General features: G+C 41.9%; 1 protein-coding gene and 1 pseudogene across 1 annotated transcript; both read left to right on the top strand.

The window, feature by feature from the left end:
- Positions 1-1,158: 1,158 nt before the first annotated feature.
- On the top strand, positions 1,159-1,902 carry LOC138015899 (uncharacterized). Its single transcript, XM_068863028.1, has one exon. The coding sequence runs from the start codon at positions 1,159-1,161 to the stop codon at positions 1,900-1,902; it is 744 nt and encodes a 247-aa protein (XP_068719129.1).
- A 10,543-nt stretch (positions 1,903-12,445) lies between these two features.
- LOC138016888 (uncharacterized) overlaps positions 12,446-12,500 on the top strand; it is a 1,380-nt pseudogene continuing 1,325 nt past the window's right edge.

The following is a 12,500-nucleotide window of genomic DNA, read 5'->3' as shown; positions in this document are numbered from 1 at the left end:
CGATTGGATGAGGTAAGGATAAGATACGACCAACAAGTAAAAGCCTGACAGTGACATTTAAACTAACCTACAAAGAGCCCCGTCTGTTTAATTTACCATGCAATTCGTAGTTAAACTGAAGCTCTGCAGATAGGCGAATGGCAAAAAATCCACTATAACAAATAACTGAGCTAAATTTCTTGCCATCGTTTCTCTTGAATTTTTATGGGGAATATGCTGTCAAGTGAGACCTTTAACCAGACCATAACAGTGTTATCGCATTATTTATATGCCAATTGTAAAATTGGTATTGGTTTTTTCTAGCAACTAATCCAAGTAATATCACATTTTGTTACACGACTAAGTTAGTTCAGAGGGCCAATAACTAAAATCAGATAGCTCCATTGCAGGTCCAATATTCTCTCAGTATTGGACCGGGAACTGTCCCGAATGATCCCGCACAACCACTTTTGAAAATTTTTTGGTTCTTTTATGGCCGGCTTACGTTTTTCTAAAAGAACTTGCTTTAGACAAAAAAGATTCCTTTCATTTTTCTTGCAACTCTCTGTCCCTTTTATTTTAGTAACGTCAGACCAAAGTATACGCCTGTTTCGGCTCTCGATCAAAATTGCGCGCTTGAAGTATGACATGTTTTTCCAGTCCTTCATCATGGCATTTCTTCTTAACAATTTTCAGTCGTGTGGTCAATCTCTTTTTGGTTAAGCTTGGTCGGAACCGTACTGGTAGGATATCGTCCCCATGGCCTAAGGCCGATATTCCCCCAGTACGAGCCTCGCGCTTGCTGAATAAGAAATATGTAAGTTATTAGAGCAGGATCTAGCCTACTGCTGCTATTGAAACTCCATATTTCAGGAAGCAAACTCTGCTGAGGACAGCAATTTATCGGCCATATATACAGGAATGATGCAGTTGAGATTAGATAATAGTTTATTTGTTCCTGAACAAAGTAGCGGCAGCGACGAGGAGTCAACACAAGTGCCAGCTGAAGAGCCTAGTGAACAGTACTTACAAAGGTAGCAACTCAATAAATTCCTGGAAAGTTGTAACTTAGAGAAATTAACTCGACCCAGGAAGAGGTGGGAAGAGGTGGGCACACGTACGCGTAAAAATCACGTAAAAAAGGCAAAAGATGTCGTTGTAGCAGCTTTGGATGTGATTATGCCAGGGGATGCAGCATATTTATGGGATGCACTGCAGTCGTCAATGCTTGTGGACAAAGAGCTTGGGTCTGCAGTGGGTGACGACCACAAATACCTTGAAGCCTTGGCAGAAACATACAAAAATGCATCCTCTTGGGATACAAGAAGGCAAATCTTGTCGATAATGGCAGATCTAGTCCCTTTCAAACGCCTTCAGAGGTACTTGCCTGGTATCACTGAATACCGAGTGAAAATTGGGCGCCAGCACAAAAATGTGTTTGGTCGGGGCGTTCCCCTTCCATTGAAGTATAGTCCCCGAATGCGAGTAGATCCTAACCAACTTGACCATTTTTTGACATTTATAACAAGTCCGCACATCATACAAGATCTCCCATTTGGACAGAAATACATGAAGTTATCAACTGGTGAGGTTCTGGAGACACCTAATGTAATTCGTAATATGATTCCGGAACGAATTGTAATCCAGTATACCCAATACTGCGAAGAAGCCGGATTCCAGCCTTTTGGACGCACAACGATGTTAACCATCCTCTCAAGCTGTAGTGCCACTGTGAGAAAGTCATTGCAGGGTATTGACTATATTGCCGCAGAAGGAAGTAAGGCCTTTGACGATCTTTGCCATGTGGTGAGGAGACTAGAAGAATGCGGGATATTGAACAGAGATGTCGCTGGACAATGGAAAAGTTGTCTGAAGAACGGAAAACAATATCTAAAGTCGGATTACAAGGTATTCAAAAATTAGCATCATTAATTAAGTACATCGTGGCTGTAACAGCGTAGCTTCCTCCCAACCCCTTTGTATGCAACTACTCACAAATGCCCAAATTTTGTTTAAACTTGACTGATTTTCACTCACTTTCCTTATATTTATTATCAAACATGTTTCAATACTAGTGTGCATTGTTTCTCTCCATTTATGAGCTACTGTAAATTATTTTACTTAGTCACATAATATCTGTTGTCTGTTTTTATCAGGTGCACGTATCTCTCTCCTCGCCTGTGGCTGACCACTGTAGTGCATACGCTTTGAGCGATGAAAAAGAGCCTTTGTTCAGCAGCCCATGTGATCATCATCATGGTGATTCATGCTCCCAATGCGAAGAATTGAAATGTAATATATCTGACATCCAGGCATACTTAAAACGAGAAGATCTGGGTCTACCGGATGAAGAGTTGGATGACTTGCGTCATATTTGCAACCAAGCATCTCAAAATGTTCTTACCTGGAAGGCCCATCAACTGAGAAGTAAACTTCAGGACTCTGCCAGAGTAGAAGTACTTGACCAACTAGACGAGTCATCCGTCATGATCACTCAGGACTGGGCCATGAAATTTTTGCCACAGAAATACCGTGAATCTCAAACTGACTGGTTTGCAAAGAGGGGCATTTCTTGGCACATAAGTGTGGTTGCAAGGAAACACAGGGAAATCTAAAGAGTCAGTCCTTCGTGCACATCGTCAAAAACTGCAGTCAAGATAGCTCGGTGGTTATCCGCATCATGGAACACGTATTGCGCACACTGAAAATGGAAAATCCTGAACTCACCACAGCATTCTTCCGGAGCGATAATGCCGGATGCTATCACAATTCAACCATGCTAGCTGCGTGTCGTTCCATGGGGGCTGCCACTGGAATCACTCTTTCTAGAGTGGACTTTAGTGACCCTCAAGGAGGGAAATGTCCTTGCGACCGCAAAGCAGCCACCATCAAAGCACATGTCCGCAGATTTATAAATGAGGGGCACAATGTTCAAACTGCGGAGGACTTAGAAACTGCGATGCTATCAGCGGGAGGACTCACTGGGATCAGAGTGGCTGTTGTTGATTCATTGGGAATCAAGGAGAACCCCATCAAATGGGATGGCATAAGCTTGATTAACAACCTACAGTACACGGGCACAACAATAACAGTATGGCGATCCTACAACGTTGGCAGTGGAAAGACAGTAGACAAACAGCTACCAACAGGTATGACATGTAGTATTAACATGTAGTAATTATGAAAACAATAGGTTACAAGTATATGCTGTCGGCAACGCCCTCGTTAGTTTACCATATAATGAGCGTGATTTATAAAGCAGATACGAACATCACTTTTTTCTTCTGAGGGATAGGTAGCTATGCATTTTTTGTTATGGCATAAAGGTCACCTTATTGGCGGAAAGGTAACTTCATACGCCAACGTTCATCCCTTCCAGTAAGAGTATACTCCATGTGGGTACAGCTTGAGCTGAATTGCGGCTGTTTGAGGAACTTTTTACCAGAATCGTGTATTTTTTTGTAAAACAAATGGGGTGTTCATTACTTGTTAACCAATTTGCTTTTTCAGCGTGTGCTGTTTGCATGCAATTTCTTAATTTCGTGCTACACCTACCAACAGACAAATTTCTTCACGTGGAGAAACAAAAAGAGTAAGCGCGCGAGCTGCTTCCTATTATTTTATTTGTTATTCATTTTTTGAGTTAACATTTCTTTTTGGCTTGGTTTCAGCCACAACCAGTTTCAGTGGTACATTTCAACAAGCATTTTCATCGGGAAACTTTGTGGATTGCAGCAAGGAAGTGCGTCAGACACGTATCCAGAAGTCTTCAGATGAAAATTCTCTCATTGAAGTGCCAGAGACAGCGGAGGGAAATGCAGGGGTAGGTGTTTTCCAGTGTCCCAGTGAAGGATGTATCAAGGTCTATCAAAGATACTCAGCCCTTGAAAAGCACCTGTCGTACGAAATGTGTGAATTGCTCCCAGAGAGAGGCACACTTCTTGACCAAGCGAAAGAAATGTACCATCTTAAATTAACCGAAGGAAGGAGCGCAGGAGCGACAAGCCACGATGAGAGAACCGATGCTCGGGAAGTTGCTGCAAATGCCAATCAACTGTCGAGAGGTTGGGCGTTGAAGCAAACAAAAAAATCCGGACGCCTTAGTGAAACCCAAAAGAAGTACCTTAATGAAAAATTTAGTATCCGGCAGCAAACAGGCCACAAAGTAGATCCGCTGTCGGTAGCTCGCGACATGCGCTACGCCAGAAATGCGGAGGGTAAGCGGCTGTTCACCCGAGATGAATTCCTAAGTGCACAACAAATACAGTCCTACTTTTCCCGGCAAGCTGGGAAACTACGCCATCAACATGCAGAAGGTGACAGTAGTGATCGCGAGGCTGCTGTCGACCAACAGCAATATTGGGACACTCAGACAGAAGTTCTACGAGAAGTTCAGCTCCAGCATCCTATCACTTATTACAATCTTGATCTTTGCGCCTTGTATCATGTGAACAGGCTGAATCAGCTTAGTGTTGCCGTGTTAAAGTACATTTGTGAATACTTCGATATAAACAAGGAGCAACTAACGCTTCGCAGGAAGGCGCCTTATATTACTCTTATAGGAAAACTAGTACAGTCATGTTCATGTCATGAACAGCAGTAACAGTGCAAGTATTTAAAGAAGCAGGCTAGTACGAAAAGAACCTCTAAGTTCCCCTTGCAACTAGCTTTTTTTGCGTGTAGGCTGTTTCTAGTCTCACAGACTGGGAATGATCCAAGTGTTTTCATTGTTTTTACTACAACCGAGTAAATGTCGTCTCGTTGAGTACGAAAGAAACAATTTCTTGCTAGTTTGAAGTCAGAAATCTTGTTTCAGCATAGGGTTTGGACAGGAGCTCATTAAGAGGAGACTCTATGTCCCATACTTGGCCTCGGAGTCAACCCTTTCTCGAGTAGATTTATTTATAGAACACCTCCCTTGGGAGATTCAGCACGCTCACTGTTGTAAAAGCCAATCTCCCTTGGGACATATAGCACGCCCACTGTTGTAAAAGCCAATCAAAACAGAGCTATCTCAGCGTCAAGGGAATTATGATACTTTTCGCGGAAAAAACCTGTTCCAAAAAATAAATTTACTCGGGAAAGGGTTGACTCAAGGAATTAGAGGAGATAGAGGCTCCTGCTGATGAGCTCCTGGTTTGGACTATTATTAGAGAAACAAGAACGTCGGTTTATTTGCGAGTTGTATGGTACTATAACCAGACAGGGTTGGTTGTAGTTTAGTTTAAATGCCACTGTCAGGCTTTAACTTCGTCCATATGTTGGTCGTGTCTTATCCTTACCTCATCCAATTGTTAGGGGCATACATGAGCGACTGCTCAGTTCTGGCATGCTTCTGGATGACTATGAAAAAAATTATAATTGCTTCAATTAGCTATTTTGCAGATTGCCAACAAAAGAATAAAGCCTGATTCTGATATCCAGCCGACCTAGCTGCGACGTAGTCGCCGGTTCCAACTGACAACGTTTCGGCGATCTGTTCAAGTGGGTCCCCGACGCGTCTGCAATGGATCGCGGACGTACTCAAATTGCCGCTAAATTTAAATCGAATAGGCGCAATTTCCAACCATTCCATTTGTAAATATGGATAGTACGGGTCTGGCGGTGATTGATATATGAATACAGCCAACGGAATTACTTATAATCTGGTCGTATTACCAGATCATCTCTTCCAAAACCAGTCTTTTCTTTATGTACTTGGAGAAGTTTGTTCAGATGTTGTTGTATCTTTGTTGAGCGGAAGCAACATCAATCTTCAGTGTATTAGAGAGTGCTTGCCAAGCATTTTTCTTTACTCTTTGGTCTTTTTATTCATGACAGGACGTGTCACATGTAGCCCGGTACGCTCTTATTTCGTCCACGAACATACAGCTTCTAGATACATCCTTACGTGTGACTTCATCCGCCATTTTGAAAGTAAGGAATTGTGGGAAAAATCGAGTTGTTACGTCATACATTGCGTCCGCAGTTGCCGAAGGCTGCTCAGCTAAACCAATTCGCAGGCAAGCCCGCGGTCAATGCCTGGGACAGATTATGATTCGGCGATAAATGTTCACTTATACCCCAGGTATGTCCGCTGCATGAGAGGACCTGGCTAAAAAGATATCGCGGGCGTGCAGTGTTTCAAAATTGTACCCCCACCCCGTCTCCCCCGCTACCCCATCTCGCGCGAAATAAAGAAAATAAAAATAAAATGTATCCCCTTTTCTTGAACGCTAATTTTATAGCCCAAAACATTTAACATATTATTTGAGCAATCAAGTTGAGCCCGGAAATGAAACTCCCTCGAGCCCATCCAAAACCACCAATCATCCCAGATATAATGCTGATGAACAATTGGCGGCTGGAAATTGGTGAAACATTGGTTCTTTGCAAAGGTGGCGAAATCTGGTTTCAGTTCTTCCGAACGTTTTTCCAAGAAAAAGAGTCTGCTATAAATATAAGCATTCCGGTGAGTATCGGCTAGATAAAGTGCACCGCAAGGTTCAATTCTCACACCAGGTAGACTGAACCTCTTTTCCTTTTCTCTTTTACTTTTAAAAGTAAATGGCAAGTATGGAAATCGAAAAACCGCAAATACATTCTATTGCATTACCTTATCCGAAAATTTGCGACACCTGTCAATATTCGAACGTGAACTCACTTCAAATTAATTTAATAATGTATCAAATAAATGAATGGAGTCGGAGCAAACAAATAAAGTTAAGCAATTTTAAAAGGTACTGAAGCTTGAATCTGCTTTCTAATTTAGTCCTGAAAGGCAGTCAATAGTCCAACATTATTTCAGTTTACATTTTGAGAGAATGTTACTTTGGGGTTGCTAATGGCAACTGTGCAGTTTGGTTGTTTCTCTCTGGTGGGAATTTAAACATTGGTACTTGCAAAGATGGCGAAATCTGAGTTTACTTCCTTCCGAACGTTTTCCCGAGAAAACGAGTCGACATCTGCAATAAATAAAACGTTCAGGTGAGTATCGGCTAGATAACATGCATCGCAACTTCGCAAATTTTACTGAAGCTCGTTTATTAATGCTATTAACGAACGAAGTTATTTTGTGTCAGAAATGCGACTTTTAACTCCTTCGTAGACACCATAAGATTCCGTACTTCTACCAGTTTCTTGCAGTAATTGTTACGGACCGATTTCATTAGAAAATGTTTAAAACTAACGAAACATCTGCTTTCTATGGTTGTTGTCACGTTCGTGACGCTTAGGTCAAAGGTCACGTTTTCAGGAAGTAGAACTGCATTTACTCGCCTTCTCGGCACTCACGATTTTAATTACCCAAAAATTTTACTTCACTAATTTGCAGAAGAAACCATGCTCTTTCAGACAATATAAACCGTTTTGGGGAAATCCATGTACCAGAACGTCTTTTGAGCAGCTGAAAATAGGCTAAATATTCACCTCTCGTTCAGCTGTCTTAAGCCAAAAGGTTTCAAAATTACGTGAAATATTTGATTTTCAATCAAATCGCGATCCAAATAACTCTAAATATACAAGAAAGAAAGTAGAAATACGACGTACGATTAGTTTTGAATGATAATCTTTACTTTCGAGGTTACGAGTTTCTGAATATGCCGTCTATTTTCGATCGATTTTGGCTGATTTTGGTCATCGGGAAGAAAAAGTTCGTTAATAAAAACACTAAATGATTTAACGCACTTTAAGGAATATTTTTGTAACTAGTGCCCTAAGAACTTCATTCTGGGGGAGTTTGAAGAAATTCCATTTTTTGGCTATTTCCCGGTTTAGTCGATATTAAGGCGGAGCCGCTCTTAAGAACATAACCTTATTGTATGAGTTCTTAATATAGCCAGGACCTCTGCAACCAGGCTCTTCGTGAGCCAGGATCTTTGTGACCAGGCTGTTAAGAACATAACCCTAGTTATAAGAGTTCTTAATTGAACCAGGACCTTTGTAACCACGCTCTCCATGAGCCAGGATCTTTGTGACTAGGTTCTTAAGAACATGATAACCGTATTTGTACTATATGTAGTTCCATTTATATCCAGGAGCGCTGTAAGAACATAACCCTAGCTGTATGAGTTCTTAAGATGTCCTGGACCCTTGTAACCAGGCAAGGATCTTTGTGATTATAGGGTCTTAATGGCATTCCAGGAACAACTTGTGAAAAGGCTGTAGAAAAAAACGACTGAAAGGTAACCCCTAGAGGATCTGACGTTATTACCTGATGACAACAGTACTTTTGTGAACAGACAGTTTATCAATATAGTCAACCCTCTGTAAATATCACCAATGTAGACCTTCTGTAAGTTAAATACCCAGGGGCAAAATCATAAGACTAAACTTGAACGCAAACAAATACATCGTTTAAATTTTGAAAGTAGAGTAAGGATCATAAGAATTATTTTGTGGTAAGGCAGCTAATCTATTGATTTAAGTGATACTGTAACAGTTTCTTTGGTTAAAATGTTAAACATGAAATGAATGAATGTACCTGTATGTAAACAGACATCCAAGAGTGATTCCTAATGGTAAATTTGTGATAATAATAATAATAAGTATTTATTCCATGACAATGATAATGATGAGGATGATAATAAAATAATAATCAGAATAATAATAACAATAACAACAACAACAACAACAATAACGGAATTTAAAAAAACAGTGAAAATGTCATCTTCAAGATGGTAATGATAATGTGGTCTAAATAAGTAATTAGATTGTGTCAAACGTAAATTAAATATACCTCCTTGATCTACACCTAATTATTTAAAACTACCTCCAGCAACATTACCTATAAATAATTATAAGAGGGAAAACAAACAAGAAAAGGTCAGCATTGTTTATAAAGAGATCACAAGGAAAGGGCACCAACAAGAGAGGACAAGACAGAGAGCAATTATACGCAATGGATGTCAGCTATACAGGAGCATTTTTTACAGCCTCGCCTGCCTCAATCTTACTTTACTCAAGAAGTTAAAACAAGATGCCATGACATGATTTTCTCTGTTCGACAGCTACAAGAGAAATGCCGTGAACAGAACAAGCCCCTCTACCTCGCCTTCATTGATCTCACAAAGGCCTTTGACCTCGTCAGCAGGAGCGGACTGTTTCACATCCTGAATAAGGTCGGCTGCCCTCCAAGACTGCTTGCCATCGTAGAGTCCTTTCACACAGACATACAGAGCACAGTGTGTTACAACGGAGCAACGTCCGAGCCGTTCCCAATCAGCAGTGGTGTCAAGCAGGGTTGTGTGCTCACTCCGACACTGTTTGGGATGTTCTTCTCCACGCTCCTGTCCTATGCCTTCCAGAACAACGACGACGGTGTGTACCTTCACACAAGGTCCAATGGGCGCCTCTTCAATCTAATAGGTCTTCAATAATAGGTCTTTATTGTTTTTTAAGCAAAAATACATGCTAAAACAAGAACAGTTACATTAAAAATAGCCAAAAGAATTAATTAGAATTACAAGGCTATCAACATTACATTAAATAGCTACTCTATATAATCTGGCCAGACTCCGCGTGAAAACAAAGGTTTGCAGCGTCACCATCAGGGAGGCCCTCTTTGCCGATGATGCAGCACTGGCGACCCACACTAAAGCAGCTCTGCAAAGACTGGTGGACCGCCTAGCACATGCGTGCAGAGAATTTGGCCTCACCATCAGCCTCAAGAAGACAGAGGTGATGTCCCAGGGAACTGAGTCTCCTCCTTCCATCCACATCGGAGACTATGACCTGAACCCAGTCAGCCAGTTCCAGTACCTTGGCTCGAGTATCTCCTTCAACCTATCGATGGAGCCAGAGATCAGGGCCAGGATTGCCAAGGCCGCTGGGATGATGTCGAGGCTCCAGAAGAGGGTATGGGACAACAACAACCTGACCAACAGCACCAAGATGCAGGTGTACAGAGCTTGCGTCCTCAGCACCCTGCTCTACTCAAGTGAGGCCTGGACAACCTATGCTACACAAGACAAGAGGTTCAACAGCTTTCACCTCCGCTGCCTTCGGCGCAACCTTGGCATCCACTGGCAAGACTTGGTTCCCAACACCGAGGTGCTCGAGCGGGCAGGACTGCCGTCCATTTTCGCCTTCCTGGCCCAGCGTCGACTGAGGTGGCTCGGACATGTACACCGCATGGACAACAGCCGCATCCCGAAAGACCTACTGTATGGTGAGCTCGCGGATGGAGCCAGGTCCCGTGGGCACCCCTCCATGAGGTACAAGGACTCATGCAAACGTGACTTGAAAGGCGCGGGTATCGACTTGGAAACATGGGAAAGTCTTGCTGAGAACCGTGGGGCATGGAGATTGGCTGTTCGCAGCGGGGTGGAGAGAGCAGAAGAAGAACGCACCACCACACTGTAGCAGAAGAGGGCTGAGCGCAAGGCGAGATCCACGCAGGACACAACAGCATCACCCTTCATCTGCCTCACCTGCTCCAGAGACTGCCATTTCAGAATAGGGCTGTACAGCCATCAGAGGAAGTGCAGCACCCAGACGTGACCCAACAGCCTGCAGCCATCATCTTTCGAGATGGACGAAGGACGACGACGACGACGACAACAAGATGCAACACAGCACTAGCAATGACAAAAAACAGTGACTGTGTATACCCTCACAATGTACAAACATGGTGTAGGTCATATACGTGTACCTGCAGCTTTTTGGTTGTTACAGGTGTATGTTAAATTTCAATGATCTCATAGATAACAGCATCCAGGCCTCAAACATCAACATTCCCATGTTTTGTATAGATTCTTCCCCATCAAATGGTCAACAGCCATTAATCCACCGGGGCAGTGACCTGTCGACGCTTGCACTTCAATCATCTGGACATACGTGTAAGTACAACATAGACCTCCTTAAAATAAAGCAGGGAGTGCACAGATAGCATATTTCGTGAAATTTGTGAGAGAGTTGCATGTAACCAACCCTGGCCACATTGTTTGAAGGCTGATTGGTGCCTTAGAAGGGTGAAGTATGACCCAAAGCCAAAAAAAAAACATGGATTAGTGCAGGTTAGGGTTTCCATAATAAAGGCAAGTTTTGCTAAAGGATAGGCACTCTAAATTTATTTTTTAAAGATGTAGGAAACAACGTGGGCTATTACATTCTCATACTCTACTAACAAATGCTCACAAAATCAACATGTGCTTTTATTAACAGTGGTGAACACAAAGAGGAGAAGAAAAGATAACAGAACATATAAGGAAAGAAGAAAGAAGAAACTGTGAATGAATGCCAAATGAAACCATACTGAATAATACATGAGTTACATATGTATACATTTCCATAGCTTTTTGGTAATAACTAAACTACATAAATGTAACATTCATGAGGCCTAGACTGCAATTGATGCAATCAAATATGACGTCAGAAATCATATAAATGTCCATAGATAAAATTGCCATTGACATGACAAATCTGTTGTAAAAATGTAACTTCGCTACTGATCAGTGACTGCACAATGACCTTCCCGAAATCACCTCTAACCAACCAATGAAAACCTGAGTTTTGAAATGCATTATAGAAGAGATTAGGCCCCACATGGTAATGAATAGGGAGTTTGCCTAGTACTGAGATAACGTTAATTTTTTTACGTATTATGACCAACGCATCCCACGTTAATGGATCCAGGAGTCTTGTTAAAGTGCATCAATGGCAAAATTGACATATTGCTACATGTGGTCTGTACAAGAAGAAAAATTTTGTTTACTATTTACAAATCTCTCTTTTTGTTCCAGAGGTATTCAAGTTTTCCAAATATGCAAATTAGCCAATTGATGACGTCATAAACTGAACCGAATTATGATAAAGTATGATGGAAAAAGATATCCCAGCCAATTTGTATAAGAAATGCTCGATCCTTTGCAATAAGATTCTAGAGGATGTGCTCCACAATAAGAGCGTACCAGTTTTATTACTATGGCAACATACTAGGTTCCAGACCTCCTTGATATTAAAGACTTTGCTGGCCACCTTTGGCGGGAAACCTCAAAAAGTTTCACCCATTCAAGCCAGCTTTGAGAAGACGTATTGGAGAATAGAGCCCTTATTGAAAGATGCAGATGAAAAGGAACTGGCTAGCTCAACATTACGTTCAATCGCTTTGCACTACATTCAGCGTACAAGTCCTAATCCACCTAAGGCTCTTGCCAAAGCTCTCAATCGCTTAAAGAAACGTGACGACATCGTTATCACTAAGCCCGATAAAGGTTCTGGGGTTGTAGCGATGGAGAAACCCGAATACATCCGCCTACTAAGCGCTGCTTCAGTTGACACCTCTAAACTTACTCATGTCGATGACAAATGATCTAAAATGCGTGGACGACCACCTAAACATTTCCACCCGCTCCTTCAGAAAGAGAAAGAGTTGCAGGAAACTTTAAATCAAATTCTGCCTGAAGAAATTGTCAATTCACTTTCGCCTAAGAGTTCCAGGCTCGCTCATCTTTATGGCTTACCCAAGACTCACAAAACCACACTAAGTATGAGGCCTATTTTATCAGCAACCGGAACTTACAATTACAATCTTGCTAAATGGC

The sequence above is a fragment of the Montipora capricornis genome, chromosome 9 (genome assembly GCF_036669925.1).
Source record: "Montipora capricornis isolate CH-2021 chromosome 9, ASM3666992v2, whole genome shotgun sequence".
NCBI classification, from domain to species: domain Eukaryota; kingdom Metazoa; phylum Cnidaria; class Anthozoa; order Scleractinia; family Acroporidae; genus Montipora; species Montipora capricornis.
The sequence above is the reverse complement of the archived record's forward strand: the minus strand, read 5'-3'. Positions and strand labels throughout refer to the sequence as shown.